At 39.8% G+C, this 21,599-nt stretch overlaps 1 protein-coding gene across 5 annotated transcripts in view; it reads right to left on the reverse strand.

Moving 5' to 3' along the window:
* Window positions 1-21,599, reverse strand: part of LOC108161190 — a 44,390-nt gene that overhangs the window by 8,981 nt on the left and 13,810 nt on the right. For 4 of the 5 annotated variants that reach the window (XM_033392677.1, XM_033392680.1, XM_033392679.1 and 1 more), the window contains exons 3-7: window positions 15,848-16,012; window positions 6,015-6,096; window positions 1,861-3,291; window positions 1,596-1,798; window positions 34-1,524 (exon numbers count right to left, since the gene is read on the reverse strand). In XM_033392677.1, coding sequence (XP_033248568.1) covers window positions 34-1,524; window positions 1,596-1,798; window positions 1,861-3,291; window positions 6,015-6,096; window positions 15,848-15,962 — 3,322 coding nt within the window. In that variant the 5' untranslated portion in view covers window positions 15,963-16,012. Of the gene's footprint in view, window positions 1-33; window positions 1,525-1,595; window positions 1,799-1,860; window positions 3,292-6,014; window positions 6,097-6,411; window positions 6,500-15,847; window positions 16,013-21,599 lie in introns of those variants that run through there. The other variant, XM_033392678.1, reaches the window with a different exon arrangement.

The raw sequence follows: 21,599 nt of genomic DNA on the forward strand, positions 1-21,599 counted from the left end.
TGTCAAAATATCTTCTGTTTTCCGGGGACTTACAATTGCACTCGGGCACACTGGCATTCCATTGACCGCTGGACAGGCACAGGGCCGCCGAGCTGCCGCTCATTATGTATCCGAAATGGCACTGGAAACGCACCACATCTCCAAAGTGATACTCGTTCCGTTCGCTCAGCAGTTGACCATTTTCCGGGGCCTCTAGGTCGGGGCACATCAGAGGCACACAAGTCTTGTTCCTTTGATAGGAATCGCCATCCCGTTCGCCCGTTTCCGAGCGTTCAATGTGGTAGCCGGCCGTGCCGTTCGAGGTGTACAGCTGGTAGCCCGTGTTGCAGCCACAGGCATAGCCTCCAGGGGAATTGATGCACTTCTGGTCGCAGCCGCCGTTGTTCTTGCTGCACTCGTTGATGTCCACGCAGTCGAGGCGCGTGCAGCCCATCAGTTCCATGCGCAGACAAGGCGCACCCACATAGTCCTGTATACGGAAGCGTATATAACGCGCCTCGATCGGGAGCGGGAGGTTCAGTATGGACAGAGTGGGCTCTAGGATCCTGAACTCCACGGCTGTGCCGTCGGGATTGGCATAGTCCTTGAACACATCCGTCAGATCGTTGGTATACTGCAGACGCACAGCCGAGCTGAAGGCCACATTGCCATCGGGCCGTTGCACGGACATGGTGCGGAATCCCCGCAGAATGGTGGGTGCCTTCAGGTCAATCAGTATCCAGTTGGCACCGGGCTCCGAGGAGCCACCGCACCAGCCCATCGTGTTCAATCTCAATTGGGTTTTGCTGTAGCCTGGCTCGCTGATTGAAGTCGTGATGCTGTCATCGGGTATGCCGCCATTTCCCAGACCCAAATCGGCCACAGGACGGCACTCCGTGGTGGCTGTGAATCCGCTGCGGCACTGGCAATGGAAGGAGCCATTGGTGTTCAAGCACTCGGTGGTGGTCAGATCACATTGCGAGGAGCTGCACTCGTTGATGTCCTCACAGGTGGGGGGCTGCTCAAAACGCTGGGCCTCGCTGCAGCGCATGATATTGCTGCCGATCAGCTTGTATCCCTTGTAGCACTGCACCCTGGCCTCGTCTCCGTACAGATATGCACGCGACGCATCCACCACAAAGCCATTTTCGATCTCTGGGAACTCGTGGCAACGCTTGCGCGTGCACTTAGGCACATCCCCGCTCCAGGTGCCATTCGACATGCACGTAAGCACTGGATGGCCATTCCTCTCGTAGCCCGGTTCGCATTCGTATTGGACAATGGTGCCGTAGCTGCGTCCGCCTCCGTTCAGTAGCGTGACATTGGCATGAGCTACTTCTGTGAGTGGAGCGCACTGCGAGGCCATGCAATGGGGCTGGCGCTCCCAGCGGCCATCGGGCAGGCAGGAGATCTTCTCAATGGGTGCGCTGGAGGCAAAGGCAAAGCCCGCATAGCACTGGTACATGGCAATGCCGCGATACGTCACATTCGAGGAGCCAATGGAGAAGCCATTATCGATTTGTGGCACAGGACCGCAGTAGACCTCTGCAAGAAGGGATAAAACAAACATTAGTACACCGTTTAAACCATTTTCCGGGGTTCTTTGATGGACTCACCCTGACACTTTGGTATGTAGGAGACACTCCAGTTGCCACCGCGCAAACATTCCGTTACCAGGCGCGTCTTGCCGGTGGCAAACTCCTGTCCAATGGGACATGTAAAGCTGACCAGCGTACCGAAAGCGGTGTCGCGACTGGAGGCCAAGGCCCCAATGCCTGGCTGCAGTTCAGGGCAATCTGCCGAGAATGTAGCCGACCATCTGGCAAAGGAAAGAGCAAAGATTAATGGAGGATTCGATTGGTTTAAGGCTCAGGAGCTTACCCCGCAGCATTGTGCAATGCATCCGATGTAAATTTGATGAGCATCTCACCCGATGACGCTGTCAGGGTCAATTTGGGAGCCGCTGTGCCCGTAAAGCCGTTGCCCGAATGCAGGCGCAAACCAGACGTGGAGGAACCATCAAACACCTGCACATTGTCGCTCTTGTGGACCGTAAACTTGTCAAACTTCAGGGACAGTGGTGCACGAGCACTGTTGCGGATGGTGAAGTAGCACTCCTGATTCTTTGGGTAGTCGGCCAGGCCGAAGGCGGGCGAGGTGACAGTTCCATTCCTTGCCGAGATGGTGGCCTTGCAGCCCTGAATATAGCGCAGACTGAAGCCCTTGCCTGCCTCTCCCAAACTGGACTTGAAATACAGATACAAAGCATTTCCCGTGGAGATGATAACGCGCTCGTTTTGGACTGTCTTGCCCGTCAGCTTGGCAATGGTGCGGCTCATGGGTGTGTCGCCATCGCGTATCAATAGGTAGTCCCGTCCCTCGGCCACATCCAGATCGTCCACTTCAATGGAGATGATGCGTCCCGGCTGGGCCTTGATCACATACAGACACTCCAGACCGCCAGGGTATTGCTTCGGATAGTTGGGGCTCGTGAGGATCTGGCGCTGGAGCGTGGCCTTCAGCGTGCCGCCACAGTTCTTGGCCTCCGTTTTCCAGGTGGCACGGAAACCCTTACGCTCCACACTGCCATCGGTGGTGAATTTGACAATCATGAAGTTCGAGGCAGACACAAAAGGCTGCGTGGTCAGATCCTGCTTGCCACTGAGCGTGGCCAGGGACACGGACTTATCCTCTGTGCGTCCTCCCACCAAGATCTGAACGGTGTCGAAGGTCTTCTCCGTCTCAAAGTCCTGGAACTGCAGGATGATGTTGCTGCCCAGCGGTCCCTCCAGCGTCCACTTGCACTTGCTCAGGGCTCCGTATTTGTGCGGATAGTTGGGCGTCTCGATCACATCTCCACCGGACTGCATGTGGAAGTGGCATTGTGCTGGGCAATCCAGCTCATCCGTACCATCGCCACAATCATCGCTGCCATCGCACTTGAAGGCCTGATTGACGCACTTGCCATTCGCGCAATGCAGGGCTCCCTGGGGACACGCGGGCGAGCGACACATGAAGGGAAGCAGCGACTCGCAGGTGCCCAGATCCCAGCTCTGCGATTTGCCAGCAAAACCAGCGGCCACACACTCTCCGGAATCGGCACTGGGCTGATGCAACGACCAGAAACCCGAGTACTGGGAGATCAAGGCCCCGGAAGCAGACTCCAGAGTGTTTGTTCTCAAATCATCGAGGGAGGCCAGGCCCAGCCAGTACTTGTCGGAGGCCCTTTGGTTGGGATCACTGGCCCGCGCAATAGACAGGGTGTCGTTGTTCTCCGCATAGCTATCGATGGCCACCAGCTCGGCGCCATATCTGCAATGAAACACAGAGAAAAGAGAGGATATAGACGATTAACACAATTGCTTATGCAGCTCTTGGCCAACGATTGCTTCCGTTTTGTTAATGCAATTTCCATTATTATGCAGCTGCGCTTTACTTTCTATTTTTCATATGTTTCTACCCCAATTACACGACTAAGTAACCCGGGGATTAGTGGGGAATCCAGTGGCACCAGAAAAAAACTTTCATTTCCAATCGCTAAGCTCTCTTTGATTTCCAATCTCATGTTTCCCACATAATTTGGAGTTCTGCCATTATTTCAGTTGGGGGAAAAGAAAAGAAAAACAAGTTTTTCCCTTGCAGCCATTGCCACATTACGCATACGACGCGTGGGCCCTGGCTGTCTTTGGCAATTTCTCGCAGCTGTGGCATATGCCAAAAAATGCATGCAATATATGTAAAAATTATATATGAAAGACACACCCTTGTGAGTATCCGCCTTGCCCCCTGCTGTAACGACAATTGCCCCCCACGTGTGCGGCATGCCACACACAAGAGTGAAAACTACAGACGCAACGCCAAAAAGAAATATCTTTTTTTTTTCGTTTTTTTTTGGGTTTATGTAAAAGTCTGGGGCGGGTTTATGTGATGCAATGCTTCAATACGTTAGAGATTTCACTTCACATTTTAGATTTACTGATTTGTAAATTTATAGCTCTTAATTAGATTTTTAATTTAATTTTTTTTTAATTTGAAATAAATATTTTTTAAATTTGATACGTGCAACTTTTTTAATTTTGCATGTAAAAATTGTATATGTTTAAAATGTAAATGTAAAAATTGTTTATTTTAAAATGTAAATGTAAAATTTAGTTTAACATAAATTAAAATCCTTTTTTTTTTAAATTTAATTGTAGTCTTTTTTTTTTAAATGTTACATATTATTATTTTTTTTTATTATACATTTTTTAGGTTTTATTTTATTAAGACTTTTTTAAATGTTTTTTTTTTTATTTTTTTTCTTTAGTTTATGAGGTATTTATCTTATTAGTGGGCGAATTTTCAGTCACATTTTTGAACGAGTACTTTCGGTATTGGTATAAAAAAAAGTGATCAAATATTTCACTGAAGCAGAAAATCGGGCAAATGAAACCCCTCAAAAAATATATTTCCAAGACAGTGCTTCAATTGCTTTACTTTTCTGCCAGCCAAAAATGTAAACATGTTTTTTCTTTTTTTAATTTTGTTTTTGGTAACAACTCCGTTAACTCGAAATGTTAACGCCTTGTCAGGGAGGCTCTCCTTCATTCTACCGCATTTCGCATGCTGCACACGCCAAAAAGAAATTTCACCAACAAAAAAATAAATAAAAAAGAAAAAAGAAAGAGGGGAAACAAATAAAATCGAGAGATATTTCACAAATGAATGGAGTGGAGTCTCTGTGGGTCTCTGTCTGTCCCTGACGGGCAACGACACCTGTCAACGCATGTGTGTAACGTTATTTTTGGCAAAGAAAAATAGTGAAACAATTGTTGCCGTCGCCAGAAGCTAACGTTTGTTGAACTTCTCTCCTCTGCCCATCGAAAGCCACGTTACAGGCATTCAAATGGGCCTGAGACTGGCTCTGGGGCGAGGCGAGGTCTATGGCATGTAAATTACTTGGACGCACATTAGGAGCAGGCAGACAGGTAGTCCGTAGTCTTCGTGGAGCAGTAGTTGATAGTTGACCATGTGCCGGGCATATTTAAGTGGCATTTAACGCCGCCGCCGATGGCAAAGAGAAATTGCTGCGTAGGGCATTGACATTCAGCGTTCAGTTCATTCAGGAGTTAATCATCCCGCCAATAACATTATTAATATTTTCAGCTCAACCCAAACCGAAAAAATACACAAAACCGAAAAGAAACTTTCACCTGACATGCCCTATGGGTCAGCGGGGCTCTTCACAAGCTCGTGATTCTCACGTTCATTAAAACAGAGAGACGCAAAGAAGAAGAGGGGGTCTCTATCTGGAGAGTCTCTTATCAAAACACTCTCAATTTTCCCAAAGATATTCCTGCTTTGGTCAGGTGATTGCTATACAAAATATTTGGGTCATCGGCACAGGTTAACACCCAGAAAAAAAACAAGTCGAGTCGGGAATAACTCTGCCGGAAGCGTTTCAGCGCGACTTTCTTTTCGCTTCGAACAGAAGAAGAAGGTGGAGCCACAAGAAATTATGTATGAATCATTCACGTATCGATTCGGCTTGATACGGGCCCTGCCCTGCCCTGCCCCATCCAGTCGGCGACTGCAAAAGTAATTTCAAACTTGGACAGTACCACCCATAGCCATAAGTCCATAGCCGGCAACTTGTTTTCTTTTCTTCGGTATTCAGTTTTTGGCTTGGGGTTCGAGACCACTTTGGCATTGACAGTTAACTGTCGGCGAGCGGAAATGCAATGCGGTGCTGTAACGGCAATCGATGGAATCAGTACATATACATCTCTCTAGCAGCAAACCAACCAACCATCCGTTCATCCGTTCATCCATCAATCTATCAATACCTCTCCCTGCATCTCTCTCTATCAAGAACAACAGGTAGCACATTCGCTCAAGCGTAAAGCTGGCAAAAAACTTGATTAGCTTCTCCGCTCAATCGTCGACAGGAGAGAGAAGTCTCTCTCCCAAAAACTACACCATCTCGGAGTGAAAGAGAGGGGATCTAGATATTATCATATATATATATGCAGTTATGGTTATATGATTCCACTCACCTTCGACACAGTTCCGCGCTTTTCTCCCACGAATGTTTGATATTGAAATATTTATAACAATTTAAGCCGCGCAGTTCCCAGCCTGGAAAAATAAAAGAACAAAAAATTACATCAGATTAGACAAGGTCATAAATGGTTTAGATTTAAATTTGAATTTAATTTGTACTTTTTGGAGTGTAAAAAAAAAGTCTTAGAATTCTGAAACGTAAAAATTACAAGCAAAATAATTAAGTGCTACGAGTGTACAAATAGGAAATATTTTAACATTATTTGAGTAGATATTGGACTTAAAATTTACCCCGCAATCTATCGGAATGGTTAATAATGGTTATAATCACAGAAAAGGAGAGTACACGATAGATTTGTACCAGATCGAAGTGCATATATGCAAATGTACCTCTAAAAACATTTATATCGCCAAAAATTACTTTAATACATTTTTTATTCATTGATATTTAAAATTATATGCTGCCAGAAATGTCCCTCAGCCCTCAGATGATCGTTGAAGATCGTTGATTACTAATCCTCGTCATCCTTCTCCTCCGAAGACGAATCACTCATTGCTGAAACAGAATCTGCCTCTGAAAAGGACTCATCTGAGTCCCAGTCCAGTTCTGTCGCGATGTCTTTGTAATGAGTGGCAGCATAATAATGGCCATGGCATTTTTTAACAAATCCCCATTTCACAGCCATTGCCAGGACGTTCTTTATATTTTTGTGGGCATCACGTAGCTCCTGCTTAGTGAGCTCGGTGATCTGATTGTTCACTAAAAGCTGCACCAATACGTTCAACTTGATGGGTTGGTTTACAGACTTTAGAGTCTTGATTAGCTCGGTACCGGTGAATGTTGTTTTTGCCATATTTTCAAAAATTCCTAATACAAATTAAGGGACAGTGACAGCGCAACAAATTGAGGGATGTAAATCTGTATAAAACAATTAACTTTTTACAAATGTACACCCTTTTTTTGGTGAGGAAAAACTAAAATTTACTCGTGGAATGTTTAGACGAAACTGAATCTTTTACAAATAAAAGTATGCTTACTTTGATCAATCACTGCGATCTTTATAAGAACCTAAGAACCACCTTAAAAATAATTTAAATATTATTATTCAATAAACATTTAGGACACAGTTTTCTCTAGGTAAGAATCTTACTAAATTAATTCCTTGAATTTCTTTCGCTTTTTCTCATAATTTAATTCAACATATAAAAGATTGATCATCAGAAAAATTTGTTGTAATTCTTTAAACATTTCTTTTAAATATTAATTTTTTATAAACATTTAAGTAAGACACAATTTTCTCTAGATAAGTGACCTCTATTAATCGCTTGAATTTCTTCCGCTTTTTGTCATAATTTAATTTAACATTGCGGAGATTGCTCTTCAGAAAAATCTTTTTTCAATTTTCTTTTAATTCTTGTAAAAATGTCTTTTTAATATTATAATTCTGTAAACGTTTAAGAATTTCTTCCGCTTTTACCCATAATTTAAATACACCTTTCAAAGATTGCTCACCACAAAAATCTTTTTGTAATTCTTTAAACATTTCTTTTAAATATTATTATGCTCTAATCATTTAAGACACAGTTCTCTCTAGACAAGAGTCTTACTGTATTAATCCACTGAATTTCTTCCGCTTTTTTCCATAATTTAATTAAACATTTCGAAGATTGCTCACCACAAAAATCTTAATACCAGCTTCTTAATATGTAAATGCGTTGCTCTAAAGCTTAAAGCCGCTTACAAATAAAAGAGATACCCAACCAAAAAACCCCTCGACATGGAAATTTCATGGAAATTAATTTTTGAATGGTCTTAAGCTGTAAATATCCCCCCGGCGACCGGCAGCGGACTCTGGGATGTGTGACCCCAATCGACGGAGTTTAACTCGTTTTGCATAATTTATGGCCCAACATCTTGACAAACTTTCTGAAGAACAAGAATATCAAGAGTATCTAAGCTAATTGCGTTGTCTTACAGATACATAGATACATTGCATGGAAAGAAATGTGACTGTGACTGTGACTGCGACTGGTCTTTAGAGATGATCCGTGTTTGGGTCTGGGGCCTGTGACGCTTTCATTTTCCGCCGCATGCTAAAAGTTTTCCTGGTAAAATGGGAAAGTTGCCGGGCTAAAAAAAGCACCGCCTTGCGCATTGCGCCTTGCGCCTCGTGGCAGCTTGATTGACAGCTTTCATTTAAAATCAAATCGACTGAAATATGCTGCTGCCACATGCTGCACTCTTTCCGTAGGTGTGTGTGTGTGTGTGTGTGTGTGTTCGAAGCAAACCGAAGCCGAAACAAAAAGCAAAAGCATTTCAACCATTTTTCTGTTCGAAGCACGCGCAAACATTTAAAATTCAGAGACACACAAATGCGCTGTCTCTGTGGTCGGTACAGTTGCTACAGATTTTCCAAAAAAACAACAACAGCACAAAATAAAATAAAAGCCACCCGATAAGTATGGGTGTTGCATGGTCATGGACTTTCACGATTTCCGTGTCCAATTGAGTCGCAAATTCGATTGAAAGACAACTGCAATTATGGTCGGGGTTTTCTCATAGATGACACACTGCATCCTGTCGATAAGGCTTTTGGGAGACAGCCAATTGCTTTCATTATTCAGTCGGGGGGGAAATTAGAGATGAAAAGTTCAAGATTACTATTCAATTAAAGTCTCATAGGTGGGGGGCGGGGGGGGGGCAAGGCTTGTCATAAGACTCTCCCCATAGGATGTTGAAGTCAAACCTTGTACTGTCTGCTGCATTCTCCTTGAACGTTCAACTCTTTTTGGCGACCTGCGGTTGTCTTTTGAGCCCTCATATACAGCGACTTGAACCACAAACTTTTGTAACCTTTCGCTCTGTTGCTGCATCAAAATTTGAAAAAGTTATATAATCATGACACAAGACTCTCATAAAATGTATATAATAAGATCAAGTGCATAAAAAACCATCAAAATGTCATTTAAGATTATTATTGTTTAACATTTTACCATAATTTTTTACCAAAAAATATTAAAATATTTTTTTAATTTTTCTTTGAAAAAAATAAAATAAAAATGTTAATTAAAATATTTTCCTACACAATGAATCTTTTTTTAATTCGCATATCCTTTTATAAAACTTGAATAAAGCAAAACTTGAATAAAGTAAAACGTAAATAAACAAGAAGATTAAAATATATTTTTTAATAATTAAGAAAGATATTAATTACGAATATTTCTTAATCGAAAAAGATAGATAGAACTCAGATCAATAATATGTGTTTCGAATAGAACAAAAATGAATGGAAAAACATTGGAATCCATAGAGAATATAAAGGATTTTCTGAAAGGTGTTTTTTTACATTAAGGAACACTTTTTGGTAGCCCAATCGATCACGCAGTTGGTAATATTTTCTCTGAGTTTCCCTGGGGTTTTTCCTCTCAAACATAGCCCCCCATTCGAGTTTTGCCCAGTCTTGTTATTTTCTTTTAACCCAATTCTTAGACCGGAACCCAATCTGTAATTGCATCTTTCAATCCATGGCAATCCATGGCCAGTCTTGTGGTCAAATGTAGCCCCATTCCATTTCATAGAACGAAGAACCCACCGACCAGCAAAAATAAAAATAAAACCCCACCCAATCTACAGGTACAGTTAGCTAACGTTCTTTTCGCGGCTTATTTGCTTACCTTACTGCTGGACTGGTAGACTGATAGACTGTGGCTAAGTGAACCGCTATTTGCCACACAATTTGTTCGAATTTATTTATTGTTTGCACATTTACCGCACAATTTATGCTTCAATGCCCCGAAATACACACCCCGCCTCCCCCCGTGACAGACTCGGTTAACTGTAAGATGTTCCACTTTAGCAGGGAGATGGATACTACAGAAAGAGACAGATTCTTGGAGTTACCCAACATACACACATGCAACAATTGAAATTGGAGTTGCTCCGAATGGCCATTCGGTTAGAAGAAGTCTCAAGTAATTGATTTTAATGGTTGGTGATTTATTCCATCGGTTTTTTTTCGTCGTTTTCCTACACCACCTTCTACCGTTGGCCATGTCACCATGACAGTCAAAGAGCGCCTCAGACCCAGCCTCAGCCTCAGTCTCAGCCCCTGCCTCAGAGCATTCAATTCGCTGGGAGAGCGACAGCAATTAAAGCCACGTAACTGCCAATTGGCTTTGGAAATTCTTTTGCTCTTCGACTTGGGTGCAGTCACAATCCGACAAGGTTAGCCGGTTTCTGGTCTCTGGTCTCCGGCTTAAGCTTAAGCTTTACTTTTTATTCTCTGTGTCTTCCATTCGAGTCGCAGCGAGTCTTGTTCCTCGACTTTTATTGAATTTGTGTGCCAGATTTTTGAAATTCTTGCCAGGAAGTTTTTTTTTTTTGCTCTCTGTTTTCTTGTCTCCTATGCAAATGCTTTTGCTGCGTGACTTGGCCAAGTGTTGCTCCGTATCGTATCTCCGTATCTGCAGCTGCAGAGCTTTTGCCTGCCCGATCATTGTCTATATAATTTGCAGGGCGAAGCGCACTCAAGGCGATTGCAGCATACTCACAAACGAAAAGATCTTGTGTGTGAATACAATACATTAATTAATTAATAATGTGAGAATTTCTTACGTAAAGAAAACCATGTAGTAGGGCAGTCTTTAGCTATATGAAAGATATATACCTATTTTGCATATGGGATATATGTATTTCTGTGCATTTTTAACACTTTGTCAAAGTTAATGGCTGTGAAGAGTGCCAGCAAATGGCTTGAACTAGATTTTTGAAATGTCAAGTTGAGATGTGGGAACTTTTAATTGGTTTATTAGTTTTAACGACAATCTGTACTTGTTGAAGAGTCTCTTGGGACATGGGAATATAATTTGTAGTGGAAAAATGCTTGAAAGATTATGGGGATTATATTTACGGGGATTTTGGATTGGGAAATCCCATTTAAAAGCTTATTAGACAACAGATTTACACTATTCGAAGAACTTTTATATGAAAATAAAGTATAAATGTTAAAAAGATACATCTATAAATCAAGATACATATTTCCTTCAATTTATTCCCTTCTTAAATCGCTTACCTTCTCCTTCCCAAAGAAACGCAAACGATAACAAGTCACGTATTAGATTGTGGTTAAGCCACTAGCCCAATTTTTGTAGCCCAATTTCGTAACACTCTTGGCACACAATTATCTTGATCTCATACTTTTGCTTTGCTCAACCTCAAAAAATGTACCCACTTCCCTGCCCAGGCCCTGTTTCAAAAACTTCTTTTATTATTATTTCCCTTGGTTCTTTGAAGAGAGAAAAAGTGAAAACTTGGTTGCGGTTTGCCATAAATCTTCTTTACTTTTGTGCTCATTTCATTAACCCCATTCTGTGTGCATTTCCAGCGATGTTTTACTCGTATCTTGAGCATAAAATCTTTTCGAAAAACGAAGCTGAAAGAAGAGACAGACCTTCGAGGAGAACTCAATCTCCGGCGAGTGCGTAGAAAGCTTGAAGAAAAAAACCAGCAAGTTCTTGTGGGGTTCTCGGAATAACTGGTTGTTTGTTTAATACTTGTATTAGCCTTTGATTGGAGTTTAATCTGCAACTAAATCCAGCTCTTTTTTCTAGGTTTTTTCGAGTTCCCACAGAAATCAGTCAAGTGAAAAAGTGTTGACTTCCCTCAACCATCACATGAGTCCACCGGAAAATGTACAAAAATTTGTTTAATTCGTTATAAACACACGCGCATTTCACGCTTTGTGATTCACTAAAGGCTTCAAATATCATAAATAATATCTACCAAAAATACACAATATAAAGTGGTGGATCCATAAATCACTTGAGTTGCTCCACTCCATGTGTGATATGTGTGTCTGTGGTGCTTGACGACCCAGAAAGTTTGATCTAATCTTTATATCTAATAGCTGAACTTTTCTTGCAGTGTATGCTTGAGTGGCAGCCGAAGAACTGTCCAAGAGAACAGCCAGGGGAGATGCTCATTTAATTAGCAGTAGCCTCCTCTTCGACAGACGGCCTTTACTCAAGCGTGCCCAAAAATGTGGAAGTTGCTGTTCTAGGTCTTCTCTACTCTACTCTCAGCTCTCAGATCTCGGCGCTCGGCTCTCTGTGTTTGTCAGTCTGTCAATGTCGGGGTTTGTTTGTTCATCGTTTGGTTCATCAATTTGAGACATTTACAGTTAGGCACAGTCTCAGGCGCGTGATTCTTAAGTGGCCGCCAATGGCGGTACAACTTTTGACGGACTTTTGGTCTGCCTTTTCTCTGTAGCTCTGGCTCTAGCTTTGGGCATGGGTTGTGGCTGTAGTTTTTGGAAATGTTCCATAACACGCAAGGAAAATTGATTCTTTTGGTCTAGTATTTTGGGTCTTGAAGAATGTGGTTCTTAAAGAAAATTATTATATTTACATAAACTGTTCTCCAAAATTGCATTTATGTAAGAAAAAGTATAAGCTTTCAATTGATTAGAGGCCCCATATACCTGATGATTGAGGAATAGGGAAAATTCACAAAATATCCTTCATGTTTGTAATCCTTCAGATTTCGCTTTATGGTCCAAGCATTCCAGGAATACACTGAAACCACTGTCTTAAGCTATTTGAATATTGTAGAGATCTTTTTTTGAGTCCTAATTGTATTAACCGGATATTTATCATACATTACTTGTACATCAGGATCGTACATCACGGACCGTAAAGTTCCATTGAGGAATCCATGTTAATTAAAAATTTACTACTTATATTATGACCAACCTCTAATTCTAATTAATCAATAAACTATACGTAGAGTAAAGAAACATTTTATAAAAAAAGACAATCAATTTTATTCTTTATTCTTCTGTACAGTTCTCTTAACGAAAACATCAATAGAATCAGTAAAAAATCCCCATCCTCCGACTCCACTTTAATTAAAACAACTTGTAACGCTATCTAGCCTTGGCTTAACCCCATATCGTCATCATCTTCATCATCATTTGGTTTGACACCAAAAAATACTTGCTTCTAAGATCTCTGACATCTCCGTCCGACAGCTAAACTAATGGCTGAGCATCATTGAGCCATTAGTTGAGTCATAAAATCCCAAACAAAATAAAAAAATAAAAAAGATATCTAAAAATTTTAGCCCATATCTGTGTCGTGGTTTTGGGTTTATTAACAACCATCAATAGCCACGAAAGGAGGGAAAACGGAGCGGGAAAAGCGGGAAAAACTGCAATAACTGGCAATAGTTTGGCCTATTTTTTAGGCCCGACTGTGTGTGTGTGTGTGTGTGTGTAACCAAACCCAAGCGAACGACTGCACCTAAAACAAGTCATCGACACACCGACAGACACCTGCATATGGAAAAAGCCTTAATGCAATGCACAGAAAAAAAAGAGCATATTTATTTATGGAAAAATAAACGAAAGGAAGGCGCACTGAAGTAAACGAAGTGGAAGATACCCTTCCTAAACGGAATTTATAAGAGATATGCCGATTTCGATGAAAATATATAAAACTACAATTTCTAATGTTTGTTTCTAAGAAGTTCAGATTCTAGATAAAGGAAATAGCACCTAAAAGACTCTGTACCATAATTACACCTTGAATATCTAAAAAAGTAACTATAAAAAACAATATTTTATTTAACAACTATCTTCAAAACCATTAGAGTACTTTTCCAAGGAAAAAACACACAGATATGGCTATATAGCATATGTATGCTGATCCAAGACTTAATCCCACCTTTTCTATATTCCAAACACCTACAAATCCCCACGTAACCCCCTTCTAGGGTATCAAAATAAAAGACTTAGGCAACGAACTTGTTTGGCAGCCATGGTCTCAGTGTGTGTGTGTGTGTGTCTGCGCCCAGGCAGCCACAAGTGTTAATCAGCACAGCACACACGCTGCAGCTAGTTAGGAGATGGACGCATGGAATCCGCGCCAGCCAGTGGCACAAGTGGCACAACAGGTAGAGCTACTACTGCCAGAGCTGTAGGCAGGAGCTCGTCAGTCATTCAGTTAGTCAGTCAGTCAGTCGCTCAGTCAGTCAGTCAGTTAGCGCAACAAATACAGCAGCGAAAATAACCGTTAAGAAATCTCGTTTCCAAAGCCCAAGTCTGGAGTTGGAAATTCTTTTTATGGAGTACCCCCCATACCCAGATTGTATTCTATATGCTGTCATGGCATGGCATTCTATGGAGCGGGACAGCCGGGAGAATGGTAATGGAGGAAGGCTTAAACAAGTTTTGGCATATGTAATAACCGTTATCGGTCTCCGGCTCTCTGGCTCTCCGCCAGCCATATAGATCTGGTTGTAGGTGGCAAAAAAATAACTCAAGTGAAAGGCCTGCATATCTGTGTATATATTACTCATCTCTATGAGATGATTGATTAACTTTTGTCATAACTTCCGTCATATTCTCCAGTTTCTGCACACTTTTCTTCAGCCTTCCCTGAATTGTATTTCATTTCAGATTGCGTCTCTTTTTTGAGTGCTGTGTGTCTCTTTTTTGTCGTGTGTTAACTCGTTTAGCAGGTTGCTTATTGGCTTTTGTGGATTTTGTCATTAGCTAAAGAATTTTTATAGCACAAAAAATGTATTGCCATGTCTATGACACAAGTCTTAACGACTGGCGGAACAGGGAGTGAGAATATGGACATGAAATATGCATTTTACTTAGGCTGAAAGCTTGATAAATGATGCAAGTATTTCATATCTACATAGATAATCGAAATTCTTGGCTTGGCAATAGGAATGCTTTTCTATTTCCCTAATGATCCCATTTTGATTGATCTCATGGGCTTTTTCTTGGCTTATCATCCAGGAAATAGTCTTATTTATAGAGCAAACGGTGAAAAAAAACGCCCAGTCATCATCTTTCATTTAAGCGCCTGTTAAGCAGCATGAAATCCACATTAATTGGATGAAAAATGGTTCACAAAGATGAAAGACTTTTCATTAATTTGATTCTAAATTTGGGTCAAACAACGAGATTTGGTTGCATGTTTTTAAGTGTTTTTTTGTCTATGAGTCTTGAGTCTGTTTTACCGACACTTTAACAACCGGAAATCATTAAACGGCGATCAAAGACAATTAATTATATAATTAGAAACTCTTAGAGTTGCCAAGACAGAGAATTCTTAAAGAAATAATTGGCAGGCCAGTAAATATTTCCAGCTTCAAGCACACCTAAACAGCAAAAAACGAGTAAGAACGATAGGATTATACTCTGAGAATATCGCCTAAAAGATGCCTCGTATATGGGGTATGGAATGGATTTGGGATACAGGCTTCGGCTTGGCCACATAATGGTGCAGTCATTGCATAATGCATATCTTTGTGCGTTTAGATACCTTTCTTTTTAAGTGAATTTATGAGTAATACAGCTCTAGCAACTGAAACCTCTGGGACCTTATGGCGTAAGAACCCCCTCATTCTATCAGTAGCATTCCATGAATGAATATTTATCGAATTGCGTTCTTATATTCTGGAAACTATGGCTAAAACAGATTCTTAATCCGTTTTATATACCGAAAACATTTTCGTCTACCTCTTACATATTTCTTTTAAAATACCTTACACCCCTATAATCCACTAGAACCAATTATAATCGCAGAAACACCCAAAACCAATTGGTACCCACTTGCCATTTGGTACACTCGTACACTCGTATAATTATATGCGCTTTTGATTTATGCGCTAAGCTCTTGTTTTGGCTTGGTTTCTGTGCCACACCTGCGTCCGCATATAACCACGCACACGTGTTCCCAATGTTTATCCCCCATGCAATACGGAATTCAAGTTTAATTTTTGGGCTTGGGATCGGGCTTGGGGTTTGCTTACCATTTGGGCAGGAGAACGCCTCGTCGGCGGTGATTGTGTGCAGCAATTGGCACAGCAGCAACGACGACAGCAAAGCGGCCAGCCAATGCGAATTGGCTGCCGTCGAATGGTTCATGTTGGCCCGATTAAATGACCAATTGGGCGCAAAGTCGTCTGGTCAACAATCTGCAATGAAAAAAAGTAAAAAGTAATGTCAGTAGGGTTCACATTTTTCTCCTTATTTGGTCTACGAATATTCTCTACGCTCTCAAATCGAACATACAATAATCGAGTGGAAATTGGTTTATGGCCTCGCCTAAATACAAAACTGGTTGCCTCATTCACACCTCTCTTGCACATACATGCTCTTGGACTATGATACAAAATAAATGATTAGCAAATTTATTCCCCCCCACTGACTCAGACTCTGCTCGGAGCACGTGTTTCTCTGCGCCTGAATGCGGTTTTAGAAAGTCTTAGACCGCAGTGTGGCAAAAGAATTTGCATACTATATTTGGCGTCCCAGTCCCCTCATTGCCTCTTTGCTCTCCGGTTGAAGGTGAGCCATTAATTTAACTAATGTTCGCTTTAATGCATTTGCTATATAAAATTTGGAATTTCTGAGAGATGACTTTCAGACAAGAGAAAATCAGTTATTGGGGGGAACTTTTAACAGTGGAATTTCTGAGAATAGCTTATACACAGAGCTTTTATGTGGTTTGCTTTGGAAACTGATTCATTTCATTCAGAGATATACTGAAAATTGTTACAGATGTATTTGTATTAAGCCAGACAGAGCTCTTGAACGATGGAGGCACAATAAACAGGCAGAGAGACTCATCTTTCTTTTGTCCACAGATCTTTCCTTGGAATTGTAGCTATCTAGTCCTATTTTAAGTGATCCTCTCATAGAGGTTCAAATCTGTTATATGTATTTAATTTTTCTTTGAATTCTAAAAAATTCGCAAAAATATTTAGGTTTAAATTTTGTATAGAGTTAATTTTTTTACTCATTTGTATTATTTATTCTACCTCAAATTTCTACCTCATTTATAGGTTTTATTCCACTTTACAAACCGCCTAATAAATATTTCTTTGAATAATAATGACTCATAATGAATTAATTCAATTGCCAGCTTGAATGTTCAACCGAAAAATACTTCATCATGAACTTGTTTAACATTTTTAACACTCGACACACACAAATACTCGTATGTTACCAACAAAAGTCAAGAGTCGAAATGTTTAAGGTTTTTCTTCTACGATATATGCATATTTCACGATTGCGTTTCTCTGTCTTTGCGTCTGAACTTGTTTGCAGGCACTGTGTCTGTGTGGGACTTTTCATTCATATCTAAAGCTAAACTAAATACAGTCTGTCTGTGTCTGGGGCGGGGTCTGTTCGTGCGGCTTGCCCCTGGCACCTTCTACCGTTTTGTAAACGGAGATCGAGGCGCAAGGTTGCCGTTATTGTCAAGTAATTACAGCCTGGCCAACACGAGATTCACTGTTACGGGTGCATTTGAATTTGTTTGTATTTGTTTGCTAAATTAACTTGTTTTTTTTTTTTGGGGTGGAGGCTACTTGAAGTCAAGTATTTTTGGGGGTTTAGACGCTAAAGATAAGGTCAAGTTTTCTACCCTTTAATAAACATTTTTTTTGGGATTTACTGAATTTTTCAGAAACTTTCGCACTTCATTTTGTCCCAAAATTTTGACATTAATCAATTTATATTTTTTGGGAATTTTTTGATAGGCTTTCTATTACCAAAATTACGTTGCGATTTTTGACATGAATGAGTTAACAATTTTGTGAGATTTACTGAGCTAATTAATAGTCATTTTTTTAACCACAATTTTTTAAATGAAAGGGTTTGTAATTTTGTGAAATTTCTGTGCCATTTCTTTCTCTATTTTTGTGTGCATTTTTTTTTGTGAATTTTCTGAATTAAATTGATTAATGTTTTGTTCACTTTTTGGCTGGAGATTTCAATATAAAAGATAACTTCTATTGAGATTTGGTTATTTGCCATAGATATAAAGGCGCTCTAAATTTAAGAAATTTTTTAATTATTTTTAGTCATATTTTTCACCAATTGTAGATTTACCCTTTTTGGGGATATTTAAGAAATTTAAAACGGTTTCAGTCCCTTGTTTTAGTTTAATTACCGCAAGACAAGGTTCGATTCGTTGGAGGTATTGAATGAGAATTTTTATTTAAATTGTTTTGAATCTTATCCTAGGGTACAATTGTTTTTATGTTTATCGGAGAGCGAGATTTCTCCCATGCATATTATGAAGAGAGTACCCCTGGATTAGTATTAGAGCTAGCGGTCTCCGCCTGAGTCTATGGAAATGCATGATCAGCATTAAGTGGCTTGTGGAAAGAGGCCCACAGAATCATCATGAGTGCGTTTGGGTTCTGCCTGAGTTTTGGAGAAATGACTGATCAGCAGTTAGCTGATCCGCGCTCAGAGGCCGATCATGTTGTTGTGCAAAAGGAATGTGCAACATAAGCAATAGACGCACTTATAGATGTATTTATGTATAAAACAGACTGTTACATATGTATGTGCACGCAAGGATTCACTACATTAGGTACATTTTTACCACACAAAAAACCCTGTTAAAAAAGCATTGAAATATTATCAATGATAGTCCCAATGTTTTTCCATTTTTATACAATTTTCATAAAATTATTTTGCTTACATCAGACATTTTAAATATTTCCCTCCCCAGAAAATTTCTTATATAAAATTTCGTTTCCATTGGACTTTTTTCATATTTAAATATCATTACTTTTCTTACAAGTTTGCTTTTGTATGCCCGGGTCCAGAGCCAAAGCTGACATCATGTACGATTTTTCTTTTCCACTTTATTTGTAATGCAAAACCTTCAAAGAAATCCCAACAGAGGGACAGACAGCAAATCAGACTCCGACCAGTTTCAAAAACCCTGTCCATTACCAACTTCCGCAAATTGTGTTTGAAAGAAATCTCAATCCCAGCTTAAAATTTAGTCAAACGCGAAGGCAAACGCCCTGCCTGCCACTTGTTTCATTTGCAATGGGATACCTCTCGTACCTACTCTCAAGAAATATTAGATAACTTTGTTGCATGCGAACACCGAACACCAAAGGCTTAAGACCGAAAAAAACATACACATACAATATGTATATAAAAATAAATGAATAAAAGCCATTCAAAAGCGGCTTTGGCCCGGGGACTGAATCTGGTCTTGGCGGCTTTTTATTGAGGGAAAAAAAGAGACGGGTGAAAATAATTTGCAAGTAAGCCCAGCCAGCGCATGCACGCACGCACCAGCAGCACCAGCACCAGGCCCAGCCCCACTCAACGCTAATTAAGAAAAATAGAGAGATGCCTGACGATGCCAGAGAGCTCTTGTCTACGTTTGGAATACCCTTTAAGGGGGCATGAGGTTTAGAAGGAGAAGTTTGGAAGGCAGGAAAGGCGGTAGCATTGATCAGCAGTCAAACATGTTGCTATGAAGAGTCTAGGGAATAAATCTTTGAAAAGAACCTTCTTTTAAATGGATGCATATTTCATACAGCTTATATTGGAAAAATTGGTCCAAGACTATCAAAGATTGCATTATAATAAAATTGTAAACAATTTATCCAAGTTTTATTGAATTTTCCCTCGTGTGCCTCGACAAAAACCGCGCCTCCAACTGCTTAAATATAATATTACACAACACAAAGGAAAATCGAAAATTCTATCTGTTAGAGCATCTTAGTCTTCGACTACCCCTTCTTTTTATTCAATTTTATATTTGTAATTAAAAAATCTTAATATAAGCAAAAAGGGCATTGAATTATGCAATGCGTTTGCTATGTTGTTATTTTCTTTGGCGTGGAATTTTCTCAGTTTAAAGTTTGAAACTCTTGTTGCAGCTGCTGCTGCCACAAGTTGCAAGCCGCAGGCTTTGAGCCAGCCGCATTTTCTGTGCAATTAGCTGGCTATGCGGTTTGGCCCAGAAAGCAACTTGCAGCAGCCGCCACAGCCGCTGTAAAACAACAAACTTGTTCGATACCTAACTGTTTTCCCCCTGTCCTACCTGTGTGTGTGTATGCATTGTTTATCTACCTGTCCGACCGCGTAAATATTGGTGTGGCATGTGTGGGTGTACTAGCCAAAGCATTGTTTGGCCAAAACGCAAAGCAAAGTCTGGTATAAAGTCGGATAAACTAAAATAAACTCAAGTCAAACCTAAAGTCAAGTCTAAACTCTTGACAGTAGTCGGCGGAAAGGCGCCAAAAAGTATATACATTTTGCAGGCAAATGTCGTATTTACTTTGCTGTTTAATGAAGCGCCGCCGTCGCTCACAGCGCACCGGAAAAAGGGGGGCGTGGATGTGGGCGATGTGGAGGCTATGACCTACCCATACCCGTGCCCATACCCATACCCACAGACCCGTAGACAGCATTGTCATTAGCCCATAAGCTGACTGTGAAATCTGTGAATTTGTGAATTCATTGAAGGTTAGATGGCATCTGTATTCACATTAAAATTTTTGGTTTATGATGAATTTAAATTGATTTTTTAACTAAATTAAAAACACAGCAACTTGAGTTTTGAAATGGGACAGGTGGTAATTTATAGAAATGTACTATGTATCTACGAGTTAAATGTTGTAATATATATAAGTAATATTTTTGCCACTTAAAACAATTAAAGAACAAACATTTACTGCATACAAAAATTAAACAAACATCAAAATCACAAAAACACACACTAATAATTTAACTTAAGAAAATGTGCTGGATTCATACAAAAATGATTTAAAAAAAAATTTTTTTCATGAGAAAAAATAATTAAATATATTTAAAACTTTGTATTCAAATAAATATTTAATAAAAGAACAAATAATAAAAAAATAATACTATTAAATAAAAATAATAAATAATATAATAATAAATAATATAATAAAAAATAATATAATAATAAATAAAACAATAACAATTCTTAGTATTTTATTTATTTTTATTTTGTTTATTATTATTTTATTTATTATTGTTTTATTTATTATTATTTTATTTATTATTATTTTATTTATTATTATTATTATTTATTATTTCCTTTATTATTTTATTTCTACTTAACAATTGTTCTTCATCAAAATTATACGTTTTTTTTCTTTTAAAAAGTATTAATATTAATACAAATATTAATAGATTTATATCAAAATGATTACTTTCAATAAACAAAATTTTGTTTCATAGAAGAAAATAACATTTGTAACATTTTTCACTCTTTTTTTAATTCCGAAGGAAAGACCACATTTTGTTATATATTAAATGTAGACACATGATTTATAAATTGTACTCCAACTAATATATACCGCTTCCCTTTTTCATTAAAACCCCCCTTCAAGTGCTTTAACTGTCTAATAACGGGTAATATCTGAGAATTTTCATTCATTCAGGGGACTAATTTCTTGATTGATAGCCGCCAGCGCAGCAATATTAATTTAGCCAAAAACAGTTAGAAGTCAACACCCTGGCGAATATTCGGCTGACAGGGCATTATATAATCACGGCTAATGAGCATTTGGACAGACTGACAGCCGACAGCAGCACGACAAACCATCCAAAACCGATTCGAGCAGCACGAACTAAGCCAAGAGGCTTAAAACTCAAAAATAGACAAATTGGCCAACAAAACATTTTCGAATTCTCTCCTGAAAGCCGAGAAATGCAAAACTTGCAGCCGATGGATGCACGCTGCATACCGCGCAAATATGCAAATATGTT

Source organism: Drosophila miranda, chromosome 4 (genome assembly GCF_003369915.1).
Source record: "Drosophila miranda strain MSH22 chromosome 4, D.miranda_PacBio2.1, whole genome shotgun sequence".
Classification (NCBI taxonomy): Eukaryota; Metazoa; Arthropoda; class Insecta; order Diptera; family Drosophilidae; genus Drosophila; species Drosophila miranda.